The sequence below is a fragment of the Corvus cornix genome, chromosome 11 (assembly GCF_000738735.6).
Source record: "Corvus cornix cornix isolate S_Up_H32 chromosome 11, ASM73873v5, whole genome shotgun sequence".
Lineage (NCBI taxonomy): Eukaryota > Metazoa > Chordata > Aves > Passeriformes > Corvidae > Corvus > Corvus cornix.
Window position 1 is genome coordinate 328753 of NC_046341.1, and position 24974 is coordinate 353726.

The window sequence follows — 24974 nt, forward strand, 5'->3', positions numbered from 1 at the left end:
CTGTCGCCCTGATGTGGGGAGGGACGCGGACATGCGTGTGCTGGCACGCGCGCGCCAGCGATGCACGAGGACACGCGTGTGCGGGCACGTGGCTCTGTGGCAGTGCCCACCTGCGCTGGGTGGCCAACGCTGGGGCAGTGCGTGTGCCCTGCTGAGCCATGCCATGCCACGCCGTGCCACATGGCACACACCCACCCAACGCGGACCCAGCACCGCACACGCGGGACATCGAGACGAGAGCTTTTGCTCATCTTTTTTTAATGTATCACAATGAGCAGGAAACATACGTGATGAAATAGTTCCAAAGGAGTATACTCAATTACCATCTACAGTCAACTCAACTATGACAACAAAGTCTTTTGTGACAAGTTTTTTAAAGTTTTGAAAGTTCCATGTGGTTTGTTTCTGTCAGTCTCATGTATTTTGGTACAGTTCGAGATCAGCATTGTTACAGTAACAGAAAAGCTAACAAGACTACAGTATAGAAAAACACCAAGAACATCATTTTTGGTTTCACTTGCTCTAGTTTTTGTACATTGCAAAGGCTGTTCATAACCCTCTTCACCTCATTTATGCTTTCTGTTCTACCCAAACTTGCCCCCCCCCCAATAAAAACAAAAAAATAGTCAAAGTTTTGTTTCACAGTGGGCAGTATCAGCGCCAACCAACTGACCAACCACCAACCAAGCGACCGACCGACCAACCAACCCAACTTCTGCTTCTATTTAAAAGCTTTTATTTTTTTTTTTAAAGCAAAATATATTTTGGTGAGCGTGCTGGCTGTGTCCACCCACCTTGTTGCCCACCCGCCCCGGGTGGCCCCGCACACCCCTGACACTTCTCTTTATTCTCAATTGTATGAAACTTTGGCCATCTTCACCACTTAAAAAAGCTTTTTATTAAAAATAAAACAGAAACCCGCTTAATGCTAAGTTTGAAGTGTTTTCCTCGTGCCCAGCCTGGCCCTGCTCTGCCACTTGCTGCAAAGGCCTCGCGTGGGCTGGGGTCGCGCGGGGGCTCCCGTGCGCCGCCATCGCTCCCGCAGCCCCACGGCACCGGGGTCCCTGCATCGGCCCCAGGCAGCTGGGCTGCAAGAGGAGGAGGAGGCAACCTCGCACTGAAATAGTCTCTAGAAACATTTAGAAAAAATACAAGGAAATGAATTTATAAAACCTTTTAGTGGGTGGGAAGGAGGAGGGGGAAGGAGGAGAGAGAAATTGCACTATGACCAAGCAATATAATTAAAAAAACGAAACAAAACAAGACAAAACAAAAGGGTTTCCAAAAGAGACCTTGCGGAACTGGACAGATAAAGTTTGTGTTAAACTGGGAACTGGCATCACAGAGAGAATCCAAAACAAAACCAAACAAAAAAATTTCTATATGATACAGACAGAGTAACATACAACAGTTAAATGGCAAAAAATATATATATATATATATTTCATAGAATTACAAACAAGATAAAATAATGGAAAAAAAACTGTACAACTTTAGAATTTAAAAAATGTTCATCTCAAACACAGGGAGAAATACAAGAACTTCTGTTAAAGAAAACAGTTTGTTAAAACAGCAAACGCTCCATGGGTACGTGGTTCTGTTTTTGACACCTTATGCTACAGCTGGGTCCCGGGAGGAACATCCGGTGGTTTGCGCTTTAGTATCGACTACTTAAAAAACAATTAAAAAAGGAATTTGCACTGTGCATTAGCCTAGTCAGAAATATGTACAACAGTTCAGGATCTAGTCTTTCATCAAACTAAAACCAAAACTCCATAAAAATATAAGTGTCCCGCTAGAAACCGAACCCGCACTCGTCTCTCAGATGCTCCAGTCTCTCACGGAGGTGGCGAGTGGCTTCAGCCCGGGGAGGAGCGGCCGGAGGCAGCGGGAGGAACCTGCGTTCACAGTCTTCAAAGTTCCCTTCTGAAGCAGGAGGAGGATGATGATGGCGGGCAGAAGGCTCTCGTGCTTTTGGGCGGAGGAAACAGGGTGGAAAGAGGTTATTTCTGTTGGCTTTTGGCTATGGAAGGGAACAGCAAAGTATCTACATCTCCAAAATCTACATTTTAGCAGCATAAAGTTTTCCTTTCAAAGTCTGGGCCAGTTGAGGTGCACGCGGGCTGGGGGGGCCGGGGGGCTCCAGGCCTCCCTGAGCCTGGCACCCGCTGCTGCCATGGAGAGATCTTGGAAAGAGAAACCTGCCTGGGGTGCACTGGGTGCTCGCTAAGAGTTGTCTCTCTGCTTGCAGAAGAAGCACAGATAACAACCTGGGTACGTTTTTTTTATTCTTTATTTAAACTTAGACTTGTTTGTTTAAATCAGAAACAAATTCTCAAGTAAAAAGAATCCTTTTTGCTCATTCTGCACCAGTGGTGAAGGGTATGTCTTTGGATTTTATTTAAAGCATGAATTTTCTTTAGAGAAAAAAATGTAACAAAACCTTTTTTTTTTTTTTTCAAAAGAAGGAACAGAGTGCAGCCTAATTACACAAACAGAACCGATGCTCAGAGGTCAGGAACAGAGTCTTTGAAGCATTTACAAAATGAGTAAAGGAAGAGGGGAAGAAAAAGAGAAGAAAAAAAGAGAAATGGAAAATAAGAATAAAATAAGTGCACAAGGGTAACAGACATAGGTAAATCGCATGTATATGCCTTAAAAAGTTTCAAACCCCCAACAAAAAATATTCTGCAAGGGATCCTACTGACCCCCAAAACCCTTTGAACTTCTTTCTTTAGTTTTTATAAAATAATTATGCAACCACCCTCTAAGAAATGAAGGTAGCGACCATAAGTGGAAGATTACAGGATGGGGACGGGGATAAAGGTACAAAGGGGAGAAAAGCTCAGGCGAGTCGATGGATCGCAATCTATCTGTCTAGGAATGAACAAGACAACATCAAATGAGAAGCCGTCAGCTGGACCATACAAAAGCTAAATGTACACAAAAGGGTTTTTTCTTTTAAATCTACCATACTGCTTCAGTTCATTTCCAATGCAACAATCTACTCAACACCAAAAATGGTCATATCTATCATAAATACAGAAAGTCAGTTGTTTTAAAACTTATTTTTTTAAGCTCCAAGTCCTCAACACTCTTTGTGTGGGTTTTTTTTTTTTTTTTTTCTGAAAGTGGGAGTGCTTTACTTTTCCCCTTGGAATTGGCTTCAGCAGAAAAGCTACCCTTAAAATCCCCGAAAAGCTAAAGCAGTTCACATTGTTTTTCTCTTGAATACTTTCTGCCCATTTTAAATTAACAAAAAACCCCCAAAAAACCCAAAAAAACAACAACAAAAAAAAATCCTTTTCTGGAACAAAACCAAACCAAAACAAAACCCCCAAAACAAACGAAAGAAATTATATATATATGTATATATATATATATATAAAACAATGATTCTGAAAACAGAACAAAGTGTGAGCGATTGACCTGAGAATAAAAAGACATTACATTTCTTTTTTCTTTTAGCAAGCCATTGGTATCTGAATGCTAAGATAGCAAGAAATTTAAAACTGTCTCCAGGTGGGCTGCTTTCCCATACAGCGCTGCCGGGCTCTGCTGTGCTATCAACGGGGGATCAGACAGGGGCAATGTACAGGGGTGCGAGCTCCGCAGGTGCGAGGAGGCAGCACGGGCCTTCGTCTCCCAGACCAACAGTACCTTCAAGAGGACAAATGTAACAGATTTTTTTTTTTCTTTTTTAAAGTTTTATTTTATTAAAAGGAAAGGAAAAAAGAAATGTAAAACCCACCGGCATCATTATATGGGAAAACAACCCACGCTTTTTCTTTTTTTCTTTTTTCTTTTTTTTTTTTTTGGTTAGAAGCTTTGGAATTGCAGTTAGTCTATTTTTGAAATTGGTTTGTTATTAACTTTTTTTATTTAAATTCATTTTCATTGTTCATCTTCAAAGCTTACAATCTGAAGGTGTCCATTCCTACGCTAGCTAGACCACTGTCCTTAGGGCAGCCGGGGTCCTGGGGCCCCTCCGCCGGGCTCGCCGGTCCATCTGACTTTTGGCTAAGATCCGTGTCAGACTCCTCCGAATAGTCGTCTGTTGGCATCGAGGGCTGAACCCCTGAGGTGCTGCATGAACTTGAGGTAACCGTTGAAGATGAGGAGAGAGGAGGGAAAGGCGGCGGCGGCGGCTTCCCTGGCGGGTTGCGCGGGGCTGCCGGGGGCCAGGGCTTTCTGGAGGCGTGGGGGGAAGCCGGGGGGGGCCGGGGGGGCGGGGGGCTGTCGTTTGAGTGAGCGGCCGACTGCGAGGTAGATGCGGTGCTGGGGTCGGGGGGGCAGGCAGAGTGAGGTAATAGACTGGGGTGCTCTTTGGCGTTTCTTGCTGCTCTTGTGATTGTTCGATGTTTGTGCGGGGCTGACTCGAGATGCTGACTGAGGGCTTCGTCCCCACACACCGTGCTCTCGCACGCCACGCACTGGTACGAGCCGCTGCCCTGGCCGCTGCCGGTGGGCACGTGAAGCACCATCTCATGCAGGTTCGCCACAGACTGGCCGAAGAAGCAGAGGGACTTCAGGTGGTCGCTGGCCGCCTCCTGGTCGCCGAAGCACGCCTGGCACTTGCGGCAGACCAGCTTGTACTGCACCTTTGGGACAATGAAAGGGTCGCAGAGCGACTCTGCGCCCTTGCCTTCCGCTTCAGGCTCTTCTTGGGGTTTGGGCAGGAGGGGGGACACCTCGCGGGGTGCGTTCTTCTGCTCTTCTTGCTTGGGGGGTTCTTTGGCAGGGTCTTTGTCCGGGGTGGCAGCCCCCGTGGGGACGGGGGTTTGGCTTCCTTTGGGCTGCTGCGCTTTCTGCTGCTGCTGCTGCTGCTGCTGCTGCTGCTGCTGTCGCTGCTGCTGCTGCAATGCCTCCTGCAGACTCTGCTGGTATTGCTGGTACTGCTGCAGCAGTGAGCCAGGAGACAGCCCCAGCAGCGCCTGTGACAGTGCGGGGCTGTAGGGGAACAGCCCCTCCATGCCGTACATGGGCTGCAGGTACCCGCTCTGCAGGGCGCCAGGGATCTGTGGGGCGTAGTAGGGAGAAAAGCCGGGAACGAAGTAAGGAAGGAACTGGCTCGTCAGCAAGGTGGTGGGGTCCGAATTCAGGGCGGCCTGCAGCGCCTGGAGCTGGGCAGGCTCCACCGCGTACTCCATGGTGGGCAGCGGGGCCGCGAGGGTGCCTGCCGGTGCCTCCCCCTTTTCCTTCTTGGGCCCTGGCAGGGTGTCCCCCTTCCCCTTGGGTGCCTTCTCCTTCTCTTTTGCCTTCTCGTTCTCCTTCTCCTTGCGCTGTGCGGGGGGTGGCTGCTGCGGCTGCGGGGTCGTAGCTGGCGGCTGTTGCGGGGCCACGGCCGCCGTGGCTTGTGCTGGGGTGGGTGAGCTCAGTGCGGCCGGGGGCTGTTTATTTGGTAATCCAGAGGTGGGGAGGCCGGGTGAAGGGACGCTTGTGCTGGGCAGGCCCATCAGGCTGGGTTTGGGAGAAGTTAAAGCTGCAAGAGGGAGAGAGAGAGGTGTAAAGTCACTTGGTGCTGGGCAGGCAGAAAGCACGAGGAGGGTGACCCCAGTCCACCCCACAAGTGCCCTGGAGCCTCCATCTCCTCTGTATGAGGGCAGCGACTGGTCTGAGCTGAGGCATTGCTGCAGCACAGGTCAGAGAGCCCGTCCCTGCTGCTCACTCTGGAGAAGGGCTCCTGTCCCACTCCATGGGCTCCGTATGGTGGGGACATGCCCCCTCTGCCCCCATTGCCTGCAGCTGCCTTGGCCGCACTGCCCAGAGGCACTGACCGCATGATGGGTGATGGGGACAACCACCAGCACCCAGGATGACCAGCACAGCTGATGTTTTACTGACTCCTCTGAAATTCCCAAATGATTAACACTCATGTCAGGATCTGCTCTAACGGGTCCTTGGGCCAAAGGACTCCAGCAGCAGGATGGCGCCACGCCAAAGGGTGGGAATGCTCAGCACTGCTCGTCTTGCTAAAGTCTTTATAGATTGGCAAGCCCTGGTCATGGCAACTGGAGACTGACAGGCTAAACCTAATTTATTTTGTCCTTATTAGGCTGATGTTCATGAATCCACAAATCTCTGAAGCAACCCCTTCCTTCCCTCTCTCTAATGTCAGGGGCTCTGGATGCTCAGCTTCTGAGCAATTCCAGAGTTTATGTGGTGGTCAGACATCTCCCCTGGGCATAAGCATTGTGTTTTGGGTGGAATTAGAAGTGTAGTGAGGCTTCCTCATTAAGGAGACAGATTAATGGTGGAACGTGAAGCCTGTCCTTCTTCCCGACAGCAGGAATAGCCACTAGCAATACTGTCCCTGGTGCCAATTTCTGCTCTCACAGTGGCTGGGCGTGAGAGGAGTGTGCTCCTGGAGTCACCTCCATTAGTCATGACTGCTGCAGCTGGCAAATATGCTCCTGAAGAGGAACATTTTGCTTGGCAACTCCCTTGATGCCATTTGGGGAACTCCCAAAATAAAGCTCCAATGTCCCGTTGGCACAGCTCTGTACATTCCCCAGCTCCTGAGCAGGAATCTGCTGCAGAGGCTGCTCAGAGGCCAGCCTGGGCAGGAACAGTGGTGGAGCCGGGAACCAGCCGTGGAAGCATGGTGACTTTTATTTTAGGCTGTACTGCCAAGGAGCTGCAGAAGGGCCATGAGGAGAGTGGCTGCAGCTGGGAGGGTGCAGCCATGGCTGACCCAAACCCTTCTAAAACCTGTGTCTGCTCCTGACCTGGTGGTGAGACAGAATGATTTGTGACAACAGGACAGGTATGGAATGAGGCTCCACGCAGTGGCCCTGGAGATCTCAGATAAGGGCATGCTATGGATGGACACCATTGAAATGGATGTTTCCCAGCTGAACATCCCTGAGAGGTTCAAGTGAAGGAGCAGGAGGTAATTCACAGCATTCCTGGATGCATGGCCTTATCTGCTCTGACAGGCCTGGAGCTGCCATAGCCTGACCTTTGGAGTTTTATCTAAAGGCCACAAACAGTCTGTTTGACTTTCTAAACAGTTCAGTCCTGTCTGGGCAGTCACTGGCAGCATTTAAGATTCATCAGATGCAGTCCCATCTCCCCAGGATACATTCTGGGCTTTGGAGAAAAATAAAAGCAACAATATGGACTGAACTGCAAAAAAGTAATTTTAATTGTTGTTATAAATCTGGGGCACTAAGCAAACAGCGCAGAGCAACCTGCAATAGGGTGATGATATGATTTGCCAAGGAGATGCTTCTGGCCGAGAGCTTTGAAATGACATCTGTGGTGAGAAGAGAAGGGTGACATGGAAAACCCCTCGCATGCACAGAGGCCCTTCAGACACATAATGAAACAAGGCCTTTGGATCACATTTTTTATGTCACTGCTGGTCACTGAGCTGCACCTTCCACTGCCACTGTTTCCTACATGACTTAAGACTTTCCACCTATCCACGACGTACAAAGGAAAGAAGCATTCTCAAAAGATAAAGTTCAGCATTTGAGATTAGGCTACCCAAAGGATTACGACAAATTTCATTTTTATGTAGCATTGTTAAGAAAAATCTTATTAAAATACAAACTAGATTTGTCCCACAACTACACCGTTGTTTGTTGAGGAGGTGTTTTCAGGTCATACCCAGCCATCACTCAAAACTGATGCTCGGCTGCACTGGGATTTGTCCCAGAGGTCACCACAGGGACATATAAAGATGCTCTGGGCATCTGTCACCAGTGCTACCATACACACCACACCTTTCCCTAGAAAGAGTTTGGATTTTTGAACGCTTGGGATGGTATCACATAAACTGAATATCAAAAGGAAAGGAATAATGAACAGTGTATTCAGCACATTAGTCCTTCTGTTCCATTGGATAAATCTATATCCCACTTCCTTGAAGGAGCTTCAGGATTTCTACACAGGGATATGCAGCATGTCTAGATGTTGCTCTAGTTCAGACTTTAAAACTTCCTGAGTTCAGGAATGATAGATAAAATACCTACTGCTTTTTTGCTGTGAAGTCAACATGCTGAACTAATGGGCCAGGAATCCTGTTACCAGTCATTCCCAAGGGAACAACTGCTTGTGCTATGTATGCACCAAGTGAAGGTGTGCCTAAGCAGGGTAACATCCGTACCCACCTGTGTTGGATGGAGTGAAGCCAGGTAAGGATGGGCTGTTGAGGCCTGGGAGCAAGACTGGAGGGATGCCCTGTAGTGCTGGGTACGCAGCAGGAAGGTTCAGAGCTTGCAGGGGGGTGTTGTCAAACATGCCCTGCTGTTGAGCTGCCAGACCAAGAACCTCGTTGGCTTTTTTGATTCGGTCCAGCTCCTGCTGAGCCATCAACTGACGTACAGTAGCTGGGTCGAAATACTCCTTTTCCTTATCCAACTGACTTCCAATGGTTTCTTTAACTTTGGAGATATGCTGTTGAGAGAAGATATGGTCACGTACAGACAGCCGAGCGCTGTACTTGATGCCACACAAAGTGCACTCTGTTTTGGGTCCCTCGTAACTTGTTTGGTTTATACCAAAATGCTTGGCCATGCTGAGTTTTGACTTCTTCTCTTTCGCCCTCGCATTCTGGAACCAGACCTGAACAACTCTCTTTGGCAGTCCAATGTCATTGCCCAGGACCTCACACTCCAGCATGGTCGGTGTCCTGTAGTCATTAAAGCATGACTTAAGAACCTTGAGCTGGAGATTAGTCATCTGCGTGCGAAAGCGTTTCTGCCCGGGCCGGTCCCCGCTTTCGCCAGATTTGCTGGCTGAACCACTTGCACCAGGGCTGGGTGAGCAGGGGTCTGCAAGGCTGGAGGTTTCACTATAGTCCACGGTACCTTCATTGTCATACTCTTTGCTGTAGAAGCTGGGAGCTGGGCTGACCAGGCCAGAAGACAGACGATCTTCATATTCAGACATTGCTATCATGGCTGCTTTAGTCAGACCTTCACTGGGTCCTGATGTGGATTTGGTTTCGGTTGCAATCCCTGTTGCACTGTCGTTGTCTGCGTTCCCTTCGTCTCCTGTGGTAGTATCTGTGATTGCAGTGTTGACAGAAGAGCAGTCATCGTTGTCCAGCTTTGTCTGGTCAAAGCTCAGATTGACTGAGGACATGGAGGGACTCTCGAAGTCTTCAATCCCTTCCACCTTAATGGAGGATGGACTCAGCAGGGTTCTAGGTGACAGTTCCATACTCTTGTTCACCGGGGAGAGGGGAACACTCTGTCCATCACTGCTAGTTGGTGGCATGTGGGAAAAGCTGGCTCCATCAAAGATGTCTCCTTTCATCTGGAGTCCCCCATCACAGTCTAGAAGCATAGCAGACAGCGTAAGGTTGTACCCAGCTCGCTTGGCCTCGTGCCAGTGACGGGATCGGATATGAGCTTCCAGAGCTGTCTTTGCTTTAAAGAGAGCTCGGCAGAAGGGACACCGTCTGTGGGCTTGGGCAGGCCCCACAGCTCTGAACTGCCCCTTCCTCTCTCGTGCACGGGTGTTCTGGAACCAAACCTGCACCACGCGCTTCTTCAAGCCCACTTCATGTGCAATGTGATCCAGCATCTTCCGTGTGGGGTTGGAGTCGAGCAAGTATTTCTGGTACAGAATTTCCAGCTGCTCAGGGGTAATGGTTGTCCTTAGACGCTTATCCCTTTGGGGTTCTTCTCCCCCAGTCCCACTGTCATTCTCTCCAGGGCTTGCACTGGCCTTTTCCTCCAGCTTTCTCTTCAGCGTGTTCATGGTGGATGTTGGAGTTGATGGTGAGGTGGCTGAGCTTGCTGGAATCTGTGGTAACGTTCCAGACAGCAGCTGGCTTGCTAGTAGTGGATTACTGGGATCAAAAAGCATGAATGGCATATCCAGTGTTCTGTCCAGGAATGGGGGGTGGATAAACTGGTTCTGTGCACTCAGGAAATGGAGCTGCTGATGCTCCTGCCAATGCTCGAAGGAAGGAAATGCCAGTTTACACTGGTCACACTGGTATGGGATTAGCTGAGGAGGTAGGTTTGCCAGCTGCTGAGGGGTGGACGTGTGAATAGGTTTGAGGGAGAGGTGTGAGAGCTGAGATGGACTTGGACTTGACTGTGACAAGGAGCACTGAGGGGGCTGAGGAGGAGGTGGCTGTTGCAGTGAAGAGGGGGAGGATAACTGTGAAATCTTTTGGTGTGTTGAACTTGTCTTTTGCTCTCCTTGGTCCTGTTGCTGCTGAGACTCTTGCTTTGGTTGCACTTGCTTCTCTTGGGTTTGGTTTTGCTGTGTACTTGGAGGTTCAGACTGCTTTGGTTTCTCATCTGTAGGTTCTACTTTAGAACTAAAGGTGGAGGAATCATCTGCCTCTGCCGTGAGCTGCAGAAAAGCTGAAGAGGTCGCATTGGCTGAAGATGTAGGTGTGCTGTAAGCTTGTGAGGGCATCGGTGTGCTGCAGGAGGAACTGGTTGGAGTCAAGAGCTCTATTGCATCCATAGAGTCTTCGTTCTGGCTATCATCCTGTCCATCCTCATCCTCATCTTTGTAACAAAGCTTTTTCTGGTGTTTAATGAGATCAAAAATGCGCTGAAAGACCAGACTGCACTTTTTGCACTGGTAGTTCAAGTTGCTTGTTCTAATGTATCTGTCATTTGTGAGCTCCCGTCGCTCCCCATCTTTGCCTTCTCCCTGATTCTCATAGTTTTTCCTAGCTTTCTGACGGGCATTCTGGAACCACACCACTATAACACGTGTTGGGAGGTTCAACAAGTTAGAAAGCTGCTCAAATTCATCGTCCTTTGGGTAAGCATTGGCATCAAAGAAGTCTTGCAGGACTCTGAGTTGGTAGTCAGTAAAGCGTGTTCGAGAGGACCGCTTGCTTCCCCAGTACTCCTGCTTTTGAGGCTCTGGAGAAGGAGGCCGTGAGTCTATCTTCAGCTCTTCCAGGCTGGTAATGGGAGGGTTGCTGAAGTTGTACGGGGAGTCCTTGTTGCGTTGGCGCTCCTTGAACAGGGTGTTTCTGAACCAGTGCTTGATCACTTTCTGGGGCAATCCCGATTTGTCTGCCATCTCTTTGATCTGTTCCTCACTTGGGGAATTGTTAATGTCAAAATACTGCCGAAGGACTCTGAGCTGGTCATCGGTGATACGCGTTCGTGGCCTCTTGTTCTGCTGCTGCTGGAGAAGGCTGGGGTTGAGCTGATGCTGGTACAACTGGGCCAAGTCAGCGGGCAGGGGGTCTACAGGGCCCAGCTGAGGCGGCAGCTGTGCTGGCAATGTCTGCAGGGGCATGGTTTGCATCATGAGTGGTGAGAAGATGGGCAGCTCCATAGGCATGGAGAGCTGGGTGAGTGGCACAGACGGCTGGGCTGGTGCGATAGTGGGAGAGGTGATTGGTGGGGCAGAAGTAGGGATGGCAGGAGCAGCAGCCGGCTGAGGAGGAGCTGGAGGGAGAGGAGGGGGAGGCGGTGGAGGCGGGGGCGGTGGCTCTGGGGTCTGCGGCCGCAGTGGGTACAGTTTGTCGTAGTGTTCTCTGTATTGTTTGGCAAATCTCTCTAACTGCTTAAAGGGAAAGTAATGTTGGTGAACATGCTCTTGGTGGCTCTTCAGGATGAGGATGTTTGAGAAGAACTTGCCGCACGTATCACACTCCAGCTTTTCTAAGTTCTCACCTTGCTCTGTCTTCCCATTTTTCTTCTGCCCCTTTTGCTTGTTCTCGTTGTACTGAATGACGAGCTCAAAGCCGAAGTTTTCCAGCAAGGCTTTGGTGGCGTTCCCCCTCGCATCGGAAGCAATCCGTGGAGGCAGTATGGAGGGCTCTGAACTGCTGCCTGGCACAAAGTCCTTCTTCTCTTTGGGCTTTAAGTTATCAGGAAGAGACTCCTTCAGTGTTACATTATTGTCTCCCCTCTCTGCGCTTTCCCTTTCCCGTGGGGTTTCTTTATCTTTTTCCTTCACTACGGATTTATTCTTCTTCTCTGGGTGCTGGCTCTGCTGTAACAGGACGGAGTGGGGTTGTGACAAGGACAGCTGACCTTGCTGCTGCTGCAAGAGCTGTGGATGGCTTTGCTGAGGGAGCTGAACTTGTGCCTTCAGGTCCTCCAGCAAACTTGGACCCGTCCCAGTCAATGTCAGTGCACCACTGGTGACAGGCAAGCTGACTTCTGGATTGAGCTGGAACTCAGCACTGGGGATGTAGAATGGGAACAGAAGATGCTGCTGCTGCTGCTGCAGCTGCAGAAGGGTCTCAGTTGTCATCGGAAAGTGTGGCAAAAGTGCTGGGTTGAAGAGCTGGGACTGCAGGAGAGCAGCCTGCTGCTGCAGCTCCTGCTGCAGGTGGGCCTGGACCTGTGCCTGTGCCTGTGCCAAGGTTTGAGCTTGTTGCTGTTGCTGCTGCTGCTGCTGCTGCTGTTGCTGCTGCTGCTGCCTGGATGCAATCATGTCTGCCAGCTTCTTGCGGTTCACCTCTTTGGGCTCTGAAGGGGAGGAGATGTTAGTGCTTACAGCGTTACCCAAGGGAGGAATTCCCACACTGTCACTGGACACCTGGTTGAGCAGGCTGGGAATGGGAGTGGTGCCTGAAGTGCTTGTGCTGGTGGTTGCAAAAGCATTGCTGTTGCTGGCACTCACGGGGCTCGGTGTGGACGAACCCAGGGAGAGGCTGCTGCTGCTGCTGTTGCCGGCTCCGTTGCTGCTGGCGCCGGCCGCCTCCAGCTTGGCCGCACGAGCCTTGGTCTGGTGCAGGACAGACCTCATGTGGATCTCTAGAGTCGAGCTCTGGCTGTAGGCCACGTTGCAGGTGTTACACTTGAAAGGTTTGTTGTCTGGGCTGCTGGTAGGCTCGGGTTGCCCGGTAGCAGATTCTTGGAGGGCGCGTTTCAGTTTATGCAGATGAGAAACGGAATTGTAATGGACCAGGAGAATGTTCTTCTGCGTGAATGACTCCTTGCAGACTGTGCACTTGTATGGGCGAGATGGATCTAGAAATTTCTCCATAGTGAAGTTAGGGCCCTTCCTGAAGGGTAAGGCCCTTTTTGGTTCTGAGCCAGAGTCCTCTTGCACCGACCCCGAATCGCTGCCAGTTGGGCTCTGCTTATCTTCCAGGTCGCTCTCCTCTTCCTTATCTTCCTCGACTATTATTGTGTGGTCCTCAGCAAGCGAGGGGTCACCCATAGCGAGGAGGTCCCCGTTGACCAAGAGACCACCATACAGCTGCTGAATGTCAGCCTCACTCAGCTCCAGGTGGCTGGTTTCCAGGTGCTTTTTCAGGGCCTGGAAGGTTCGGAAGCTGCGCTGGCAGAGGCAGCACATGGTGGCTGCCCGGATGACGTGGTACTGGGAGTGGAGCTGCAGCTTCTCAATGGTTTTGAAGGCCAGGCTGCACTGATTGCAGCGGTACTTGTAGACGTGGCGGTCAGAGACTGGCAGCTGAGGCCGCTTGGCATGGACGTCATTGAAGTGTGTCTGCAGGGCTGCTGAGCTCTTGAACACTTGGCTGCAGCCCTTCTTCCAGCACAGGAAGCCAGAGTCCTCCCGGGCAGCGCTCGGATCAGCCGGAGTGGGCTTGGGATCCCCGCTGTGCTCTGCGCTGTCCGATGGCAAAAGGGTCTTCCCCACATCCTCAGAGATCTCTGTGAAAACAGAATTAGAGCGAACCCAAAAATTACACCAGCACACCATGGTAGATCAACACCCTCTTTCAGTCCTGAATACTCTGTGGTTTTTAATCTCCCACATAACAAGTATTTCTAACATTTCTCCTCTATCTTCATTCATTTGTTTCAATACCAGCCCATTAACCTCATCATGGCCCATTGCATAAACCTACACAATTTACTTCCTTGCCCACCTTGAATCTCTGGAAATTATTCACACACACATCCCTTAGTGCATTTATCACCTTCAATTCTCCCTTTCAAGCAAAAGCCATTCAGCCACCTCTGTCTTCACTGTTCCTTTTTGATGTCCTACCTATTTTGGAAAAAGAAGGCTCATCAAACTGAACATAGTATTTGAGTCTTGGTCCTATCAAAGAGAGGATTAACAGGAATGAAACTGCTCCCTGACCAGGTGATAAGAGTTGGGGGAGTGGTTGGGACCATGGACCTCATTGACCTGCACTCACCAGACTGTTTCCCCAGCTCCTCTGCGCCTGAGTTCCCATCCTTCTCTGGAGCAGCTGCTGGGAGGAACATGCTGCTGGGCATCATCACCTCAGGGGTTGTCACCTAGAGACAGGGGAAAAAGACATAGGGAGAGGAAAAACACAGGAAAACATTTTAAACATCTTCAGTGGCAAAACTAGACATCGGTATTGTGAAGTCAGAGGCGTCATTTTTCACAGCTCACTGAAGACTCGTATTTATTAGACAAAGCTCAAATCAGTCAAAAGTGTTTCTACAGTTACATTCTGGACATAATTAGCAGTGCACACTTGAAGAATAATCTTATTATTAATATTTTTCCTTTATGTGGAATTCAGACTTTGATCACTGACAATGTTTTGTCATGGGCTGTGAAACTTCTTGTGCAACCAATTAGGTAGATAAGTTGAAAGGCCCACCTTAAGCTGCTGAAAACATAATAAGGCCCCTAATTAAATCATACCTAGTAAAGTACACTGTAATCTTGAACCAGGGAGCATTGCAGCACTGTTTTCAAAGTGTATCGATGCAGGGAAGGGAGGGGCATGAGAAAGAAAAGTACAAATAAGGAGAGAGGTGACAAAGGAAAGGATGAATAAGGAAGGACTAAAGAGAAAGCAAATTGTGAAATAAAAAGCTTTTGTAACCCTTTCCTTGCTCTGACTGACGCGTTCCCTTTGCTCCTCTTCAAGTATTTGGCTAGATCCTGCACCAGCAAAACCAGTGCAGTGCTGGGACACCACCGCTCCTAAAGAGCTGAGAATCTGCATGGCTCAGCTGGAGGCTCTTTGGAAGAGCCAAATGCACACACTCATCCTGTTCTGTTCTTTGGATATACCTGGTCACAAGCCATCTCACCAGCAGCCTGCACATGGCTGGCATCAGATGCAGGACAATGAATGTCCTTCTGAATGTCTGGAGCCAGTGTCTCGCACTGCTGGAACGCTGCCTCACAGCACCGGACAGACAGACCCAGCACAGGGCTGCCCGTGCTGGTCACTGCCTGTGCCAAGTGAAGACTCCTCTACAGCCTCGAGCAGCTGCCCACACCACCTACACCCAGGCAGCGTTCCCCTTTCACCAGGTGCTCCTGGTGATGCCTGTGGTGCTCCTGCTCCCAGCCTCCCACTGGTGGGAAGGTGAGGCACAACTAAACACTCCCATTCAGGCGTGAGGCAAAACAAGCCTCTCCATCCTTCTGCTAGATATGGAGGGGGCATCTGAACCCTGGATTTCAGGAGAGAGAATGTGTGTGGCAGCTGCATGCCATTTACCCGGCTTTCTGCACAGCCAAGGACCACAAGGCTCTGAGTGAACTGCAGGAGATAGGAAGTGGGGAAGCTGAAGCTCATGGAAAATCTCAGGATGAAATGGTGGCACAGAAGTGGCTGCAGAGCTGTGAGCTGAGCTGTCAGGGACACAGAGCTCCCTCCCCTTCCTGGGCCATCCAGTGCGTGGCAGTAAGTGCCAGGTCCCATGGAGCAGGAGAGAAGGCAGCTGACACATCCCAGGAGGGGAGCTGAGCACATCAAACTCATTCCACCTTCTACTCTAAACGGAAGCATCTGATGGCTGTGGGCGGTGGGTTGGGAGACGTGAAAGGTCACATAGTAATTTCCAGTAGCTGGGCTCGGAGGAGGGGGATGAGCATGGACGCCGAGAAGGGGAGGCAAGAAGAAACCGTCCCTCTCAGCTCTAGCAGCAGGAAGAGCCTGCTTTCCTAGGCTCTTTAGGAATTATGAAAAATAAATCATGAGAAATTAAAAAAAACCCCAACAGAGTAGAAAAAGAATAAAATTATCTAACACCTCAGCTGCACATCATTATAGAGCTGTGGCTTTTCATAGGCGTTACAGTACGGCAGCCGTCCCCACCACCACGCTCAGTACGACGGATCAGTAATTGTTTTCATACACTTTAATTAGAAAAACTCAGATGGCTATGAATAATAATGGAAAAGAGAGACTTTTGCACTTGAAAGGTTGAAGTCAATCAAGTGTGAATGACGGCAAAAAAGAAAAAAAAAAGACACCAATTCATCAGGCCTCTGTTGTCTCGCCGCGTCTTTAATCATAATTCCTGATTGGGATTCAAGAAGGCAGTAAGCAGCGGTTCTTTGTCTGCCTTCACCTTCCGTCAATTAACTCTCCCCGAAATATAATCATCAACCTCACATGCTCCTCTGCATCTTAATCTGGGGCTCCAAACCTGTAAGTCCTGCCCTATATGTGTTTAAGTAATTACCTTTATCTACCTGCATCTCCACAGCCACCATTCCTTCCCTTCCTTCCATCCTCCCTCCACCACAGGGGAAAAAAAAAGGAAGAAAAAAAAGGCTGTGGTACATTAAATTGCTACAGGCACAAAATTCCCAAAGGCAAACAGAAAAAAAGCTTGGAAAAAAGTGCAGGGAACTAGAAATTCTGGGTATGGATGTGGGAACTGTGGCGGTGCGGCCATAGGCTGGCCTTGGAGAACAAACCACTGGAAACAAGGCACTGGTCAGCAAGTGGACCCGCTCTAGTCCTCTGGCTCCATCCAGGCTGCTCCTGCCCCTTTCCTACACCATGATCTAGGGCAGGACCCTCCATCTTTTCATCCCTATGGACCAGCCCTGAGCAGGTGGCAAAGATACGAGTGCAAATGGGCTGCACATTCCAAATCACTTTGCACTGACACGGAATTCCAGACTGCTCTTTTGGAAGGGTTTGCCCTTTCACACTGCAAAAACATCTGAGGACATCTCATTTCCTTGGACCTGCAGAATTTGCCTTGCATGCTGAGGCTGCTTTTCATATAAACCAAGAGTGGGGGCATGATGGGGCAGGAAGGTGCAGTGGACCACGGCTCCCTGGCAGGTGAGACAGGAGCGGTGCTCTGCGACACAGCATTTTGTACTGCAGATGTATTTCATGCCATGAACTGTTCCAGTAATCGAAAGGAGTGTGTTTATCTGGAGCACAGCCCGTGTTAGTGCGTGCGGCTGTCAAATGCTCTCCACCTCCCTCTCACCTGCACAGGAGATACCTGGTGTGTCATCCTGGCATCCCTCCCGCTCCTCGACTTCTGTCTACCTGTTTCAATGTCTCCAACACTGTTTTAGAATGGCAACACATCAGTCAGTGTGAGCCATTACTAAAACACAACCCTCCAGCTGTGAGTTCAACAAATGTGGCTTGTCTCCTCCCTTCCCTTCTCCTGTTCATACCTGTTCTTTTCTGTCTAACACCAAACTATACCCCCTGTGTGGCTGCAGCTACCATCTCCTGGCCCACAAGTCACCAGCAAAGCTCACTGCAGCATGGCACCTCCGTCTCAGTCACCCTGGATCCTGTGCACAGCCTGAGCACCATCCCCTGCAGCTCCGATGGGTCCCTCTCAGTTCTATTGTTACCACACAGAAGGTCTTTAGACGATGGGAGGTTGCTGGACAAGCCTCTCTGCTTCCAAGCACCCTACCTTTTGGGTGAAATTCAGACCCCTTAGCAGATAAAATGTCTTCATGATGATGAGATCCATGGAGAGGCAGGCACAACCCCACTTCAGTGGCCATTTCTATGGACACAGTGGCCCAGTTGAGGACTGTTACAGAGCACCTGAGGGCTGACGGGCCAGGTCTCCTGCCTCCCTGCCCCACCAGCATCCATACACCCTGACACCTACAAACCTGTCAGCCCTCTGCAGAACAAGCAGTGGGCCCACTCCTCACTGGTGACAAGCTCCAGCAGCGACAAGCACAGCTCCTGCCACCTCCAGATCTACTGGATTTTTAACAACCAACTGCAGAGCTGCTCGTGTGCAGAGCTGGAGGCTCAGAGCCCAACACCCATCAATATGACACCCGCATATTGCTGACATGCCCAAAAAATTACTCTTAGCTGGTGTGAGCAGCCAGCTCCCCTCACACTGCACCTGCCTGTGCTGACTGTCCATGGACACCAAACAAGGGTACAGTTCCTCTGAATATACCCCAAAATGCTGAAATCATGTGGCTCTGAAAAGAAAACCTCTAGAAGAGGTCTGAGGAGATACATCACTGTCCCCATGTCTATGAAACCAGGGGAAATACAGACGGGAGGGAAGGTTCCCCACCAGACAAAGGAGGTAATTTCCATTACAAAGAGAGAGAGAGAGGGTGCTGGAGTGAAAAGCTTCATTAGACTCCGAGAGGCAAAGTGATGGCAGTATACCAAGGTCACTTCTAATTTAGACCATCTAATTGGCAAACATGGCTCCAAATGGCTATCATCTCACAGGGCTCAGAATTAATGAAGCCCGATTATTTTCATTACCTTCATCCGAGATGGAGAATGAGACACAGAGTGAGAGGGAAAGGGGGGAGAGGGAGGGGGTGAAAAGGAGGGAGAGAGAAAAATTGAGTGACAGCAGAAGGGAGAGAGCAATAAGAAAAGACAATGGGAAAGAGGGTAAAAATGTAAAGATAGCAGGAGGGGGAAGTGAGATGGTAGAGATGGGCAGGAATGACTCCTGAAGCAAGGGAGAAAAGAAAAAGATGGAAAGATGGCTGGAACACAGGGAAGATGCCCTAAACTGAGGAAGAGAAAGCTGACAGCAGAGATGACGAGACAGAAATGTGCAGAAGGATAAGGCTGGCTGCGGGAGGAGGGAGAGCTCCCGCTCCTGGAGGCTCTTGGGAAGCCGTCCTCTCTCCCAGCTCCAGCCCATCAGTCTTGTCAATCGCCCGCGCGGGCGAACTGCACTTCACCCTCATTACGGGCCCCGCCGAGTCGAGCAGGCCCAAGCAGAGGCTGCCATGGGAAAGATGGCGCCTGGCCCCACTCAGAGAGGCTGAGATGCCACAGAAAGAGAACTCGGCTACACTCATCCACCAGCCCCATGTAAGGGAAGCTGCAGGAGATGGGGGACAGTGTGAGCCCCAGCCCCTGTCCCTGTGTGGCACTGGGGCACGGCATGCGCTCTGCTCCTCAGGCAGCCCCGCCAGCCCCTGTCCCTGCATCGGGGCCAGTGGGAGGACATGGGGGTCCCATGGGACAGCCAGCCCTGCTGCTCACTGATATGAAAAGGAGGGAGCACGACCAGGCAGCTTGGAGATGCTGAGCGCAAGCAGGAGCCGTTACCATGGCAACAGACATATTAGACACTGCAGGTTCCTGAACGGCGTCTGATAAGTTGTTATTAACTGGAGCCTCCTCCAATGCTGCGCGCAGACACGGTGCGTCGAGAGGGACCCGGCTCTCAGCTACGGGGCTGCAATTCCCTCGCGGTGGCACCAACACCTGACGTGCGCATCAAATCAAGATGGGATCTTCACGAGAATGAGCAAAATTACGATCCTCCAATACTGCCATGTTCTGCACAAACTGTACTGACTGCTCAAAATGTTGCCGTAGAATAATACAAAAAGACCCACCTTCTTCACCCCATGCTGTGAGACCTGGAGGAGGAGAAGCCTCTCCCCAGATGTGTCTCCAGGTGCCAGAGGGAAGAAAGGTGGGAAAACCTGGAATACACATGACGATGAGCATCATGGCTGGGCCAGTCTCTGCTGATCCTTGCAGAGCATCGCGGCCCTGCTCTAGCACAGCAGGTGCGCTCACCTAAGGGACTGTCCCTGACCTGCTCTGCAGAGTGTCCTGAGCTCCGTCACGAGAGGCTCCTGCTATTCCCTCATATCCTGGAGGACATGTGCCTGAGGATGGACCAACCCAACACTCCCGCTCCAGACCACACATCCAGACCACACATCCTGCCTGGCTCAAAACAAACCATTCCACACCAGTGTAACAGCTACCCTGAACAAACTGGTTACACCTGCTGGCCCAGGGAAGGGGCTTGGCTTCTGGTCCCTGCTCTTAGAAAGCCAAAACACCTGCCACTAATGTAGTTAGGAGGTGAACAAGAGCCGTTCAAGCCCCCAGAAGGTATTTACACACTTGAGCAGCACCAATGAAATGGCCACAGGTCACAGAGGCCGTGGTCTCTGGGATGGGACAGCTCCGTGACCCAGGTGTGCAGGCGGCCGGCATGGCGCAGCTACATCCTGAGAAGCCCTGAGGGGACAGGCAGCTGGTAATGCAAAGCAGGAAGGTAAGAGCATAAAGGCCCTTATGGAGTGGGAACTGGAACAGGCTGCCCAGAGAGCCTTTGGAGTCTCCTTTCCTGGAGATACTCAAATGCTGTCTGGACACAATCCTGAGCAACATGCTCAAGGGACCCTGCCAGAGCAGGGCGGTTAGACTGGAGCAATTCCAGTGGTCCCTCCCAAGACTACTTATGATTCTGTGACTCTGTGACTTCTGTCTTCGAGAAGGAATCATAAAAAGAACCATGGGATCATTGAAGACCCTTAGTCTTCCAAGTCCAACCATCAACCCAATGCCACCACCACGTTAAACTGTGTCCTCAAATGCCATATCCACATGATTTTTGAACACCTCAAAATGAGGATGGTGACTTGACACCTTCCCTAAGCAGCCTGTGCCAGGGCTTCCAATCCCTTCCATGAAGAAATTTTCCCTAATATCCAATCTAAACTTCCCCTGGTGCAGCTTACAGCTAGTCCTCTTGTCCTGTCACTTGTTATGTGGGAGAAGAGACCTACCCCACCTGGCTCCAACCTTCTTTCAGGGAGTTGTAGAGAGGAAGAGTGACAGAAAGAGAAGACAAGAAAACTGTAAGAGAACAGCTGGGCCATGCTGCATGTGCTTGCTCAGAAGATGTCACAGGAAGGAGCTGATAAAGGACATCAGTGTTACAACAAACACAGTGTTATTCACCTCCAGTGCCAAGAACTGGCAAAAAAGGGAGAAAACAAGCAGAAACAGGGCGCAAGAAAAAAACACAAAGAGAAGGAATTGGCAGGAATCAAAATAAAAACTTATTTTATAAACTTGATGACAAGTTCTTAAATGTAGACACCTTGCAACAAATATTATACCGAAGAAACAACAGGAACAATATATCCCATCAGCTTCTGCATCTTCCAGAAGCTTCTGCACAAGCTGCCATCCCATGCACTGACCTCATCAGGTCAAGGAAATAGTATTTATCCTGATTTCCCAGGGAAATCACTCAACACTTGAGCTTCACAGGGCTCAAGCAGGGACACAACATACCAGGGTGCAGCAAACCTTGATGGCAGAGCTCTGACATGTGAAGGAGCTGACCACCACAGCAACTCTCTGCTCCTCACCTTTGTGGGGACAGTGGTGGACATGTCAGGATGGCAGTGGACACGCTGGGATGGCAGCAGCCACGCTTGCTTACACAGCCACTTACCGTCATGATGAGTTTCTCGACGCAGTCAGGTGACACGCTGTGCAGGTGGGTGAGGTGCAACTGCAGGTGGATCTTGTTGTTCAGCATGTCCTGGCAGAGTGGGCAGCGGAGCATGGGCTGCACCGAGTGCTGGGTCATGGCGTGCACCCGCAGCCGGTTCACGTCTGTGTTGCTGTACTTGCAATACGGACACTGGTACATCTGCGGAGCAGACACATGAATCACACAGCTCCTCCAGCTGCTACTTCCCTCTCTTACAGCCAGGCTTCAATAATTTGATGCCTTCTACCACCAGTTACTGCCTTTCATCCTCTTTCTCCCATTTTAGTCTTTGCTTTTGGCACATTGGAAACACATTACCTGCACAGAGAGACAGGTTCTTCCATCTTACCTGCTCTGATTTGGTCTCCTCTGAAGTTTTTGACCACTTAAAGGAGAGAGGTGACTCAGAGCTGCTGGGAAACGCTATCCGCTTAGAGGATGCTGGAGGCTCCGTCAGCTCCTTCTCTGGCTGGCTGGCTGGTGCTGCAACAAAAAGTGATTAACATCAGGACAGCCCAAAGAGGCCTAGGTTGGACGATGACAGTGCTTCCATTTTCTGCTTGACACACACCCTAAGGACTTGGAGGAGGATGAATCTGAGGACTAACCTATGTCCTACAACGCACACCTGGCGAAAACCAGTTTATTCTTCCTGATCTCCCACAGCAAGGGAACTGTGTCACTGGTGGTCAGAAGCAGAAAGACCTCATCTGTTTCTGGGGGCTGCTAACAACCTGCATGTGCAGGAGATGCTGGGCCTGTGGCTGCATTGGACACACAAATGCTTGGCCAGATGGTGAAGGCCCATGTGTCACCTCCAGGAGCAACTGGATTTACTCGGTAAGGTAGAACTCATACCCCTGGCTGACCCAGGGGTATTCTACATACAGACACTCTGAAATGCATTTGCCCTGGAGAGGGCTGCTGGTTGTGGCTGTCAGCCCCATCGATGGCACCTGTGCTGGCAGCAGTGGTGCTGTTGGGATGGCTCTGGCCAGCTCAGCCCACACCTCCAGAGGAATGTGCAGATCTGGTGCTTCCTAGCACATAGTCCTGCCAAAATCCTGATTTCGGCGGGACCCAGCCAACAGGACCCAAACACTCCCACTGTGATAAGCCGAGGAAAGGCCATTTTATACCACTGAAACAGAGAAATGCAAACAAGCCCTGAAGTCAACAGCAAAACACTCCACGAGTTGTGGCACTGGGAGAAGCACATCCCTGACCTTTCTCCTCCCTCGAACCCTGGCTGCCTTCAGTACATAAATTTGTGGGACATCTATTATTTAAAAACTGTAAGGACAAGTATATTATACACAGCCCCCGTCTCCTCCTCCCCGAACACACATTCATAACGGTACTTTAATCTGTCTCGAATCGACTTCAAACCCATTTCGCCCTTAATGGGAGTTATTCATTTTCACTTGAAAGGTAATATCTGACAGCTGGATATTTAATATGATGGATCAGCTGCCGATTAACAAGGCGCTGTAGCATTCTCAGGCCAGTCCCCCATACTCTTTCCCCTGTCTCCTACTCAACTTGTGAACCTGCTGATATCTGCTCCTTGTTTCAGATGATATCGTCAGGAGTCAGATCCCAGCAAACTGCTTCCTTCCCAAAGACCCTTCTGTGCACTGGCACGAGCTGTTATTTCCAAATGTACCGCATCACAGTGGAGAATGCATTCCCATTTCCAGCTACCTTCCCTGCCAGTCCCCATCTCTGCATTCAGCTGAATAGAGGCAAAATAATTTCCAGGAGAGGGAAAACAAGTATTACAAATAATACAGGTAATGGTACTGCCAGAGGGAGGCACGGACTAGAGGATTTGATCTGGGACTGCTGAATTTCTCCTGGTAGGCTTGTCCATACCAAATGGGCTTGGACCCCAGAGCCAGCTGCATGCCTGGTGCTTCATGCCTGGCTGGGCAGCAGCCTCCATGCATGCATGTACAGTCCTGGCTGTACCTGAAACCCAAACCCCAGGACTCTGCTGTGCTGCCGACTCCACAAAAATATCCAAACCAGGCATGGAATGAGTTTGCAGTCAGTGCTGACTGACGGACACCATCACAGATCCTGCTCTGCCCTCACAGAATGACGGGCTACTCCGCTCAGCTCACTGCCTGGACCAAGACTCTCCCTGGGCTTCAGAACTGGAAAGGGCTTAAAGACGTCTGCAGGGCCAGAGCTGACCTTCCTTGCTTCCTGTAAAGAACGTACTTGGAGCATTAGGAACTGCTGCTCATCCGCTGAGGAACACAGTCTCTCCCGGAGGGTTCGGGCAGGAGACACCACCACCAGGAGCCAGCACTGTGGCAGCTGAAGGACCGCCCTGCCTTTAAATGCCCTACCCGAGCCCTGTGTGATGTGAGTGGCCCTTGTCAGTAGCCTGATCGCTGCTGACCCTGTCCAGTCCTCAGTGTGACCTTGGACACTGACATGCCAGCCCCGATCAGGCAGTTGGGTGTTGGGACGAGCAGCTGGAGACCCCAGGTCTGCGAGGGTGGTCTGGCACGTGTGAGCCCTGCTGCAGACCTGCACTGGGTGCAGATGACAGTGACAATCATGGCTTCGGGTCCCTTTAGACCTCTCTAGCCCAGTGACTGTGGCTCCTGTGTGGTCCACGCTGTGTCCCTGCACTGGGCACCGACTGCTGCCAGCTGCTCACCAGTGGAATGTTTTTGGATGCAGTGGCTGAATTCAGCCCAACCATCAGCTACCCCAGGCTGCTGAATGCCAGCTCCAACCTTGGGAGTCACAACAGGGTATTTTCTCATCTCCTTTCTACTGTGAAGCAGCCTGCTTAGAATTAGTAACAGGGGATTAAAATGTACCATCTCCTAAGTGTCCAGTTTCATTAAATGCACTTGATCCAACCCCATAACCTTAATCCTTCAGAACCAGAATTATTGGTGATTGTCCAGACCCAAGAATAACTGATTTGTTGCACATGGGATATTTATTTTAAGTATTAGTTTTTGAGTTGACAGCTCAACTGAGAATTTTAACACCAAGACTGAAGTTTATTGCTGATAAACAGTCAAATGCACAAAGTGACACATTCAGTCCACATCACAGATGATCAGAGGAATTAAGAACTCTCTGCTACCAGGAGAAATGAGGACATGGCTTGGCACCTGCCTGCAGAGCTCTGAGCACAGCATGGGACCTTCTGTCTGTGCAGAGAGAACAGGACAGAATATCCTGAGTTCAAAATGTCCAAAAGGCCATGGTCTGGAAGGGCTGTGTGGCACTGGAGCACATGGAGACACTACATGTGCCGTGACCATGGCCAGCATCTTGCTTCCAGGTCCAGGCCTTGCAGGGCAGGAAAAGGAATCTGGTTTAAAGTATGATGTACATATTGGAGAGTATTGTTATTTGACTCCTTAAATGGATTTAGTTCAGATTTGCTGACTTAGAGGAAGATCTGTGTTTCTCAACAAATGTCCCCTAAAAGCCAAGTGTGATGGAGCAGGGCTGCCACAGAACTTCTAGAGCTCTACTGATCTTCTCTCTCTTCTCAGCAGCTTCTGCTTCTCAGAGGAGGAGGAGGTGAGGTCCTCCCTGGGATTATTCCAG

At 50.3% G+C, this 24974-nt stretch overlaps 1 protein-coding gene across 1 annotated transcript in view; it reads right to left on the reverse strand.

The window, feature by feature from the left end:
• Positions 1 to 241: 241 nt before the first annotated feature.
• The window catches only part of ZFHX3 (zinc finger homeobox 3), a 399882-nt gene continuing 375149 nt past the window's right edge, over positions 242 to 24974 (reverse strand). The window contains 5 exon segments of the mRNA XM_039558074.1: positions 242 to 5482; positions 8118 to 13571; positions 14066 to 14168; positions 21345 to 21545; positions 21736 to 21869. Of these exon segments, the coding sequence (XP_039414008.1) occupies positions 3915 to 5482; positions 8118 to 13571; positions 14066 to 14168; positions 21345 to 21545; positions 21736 to 21869 (7460 nt within the window). The 3' untranslated portion in view covers positions 242 to 3914.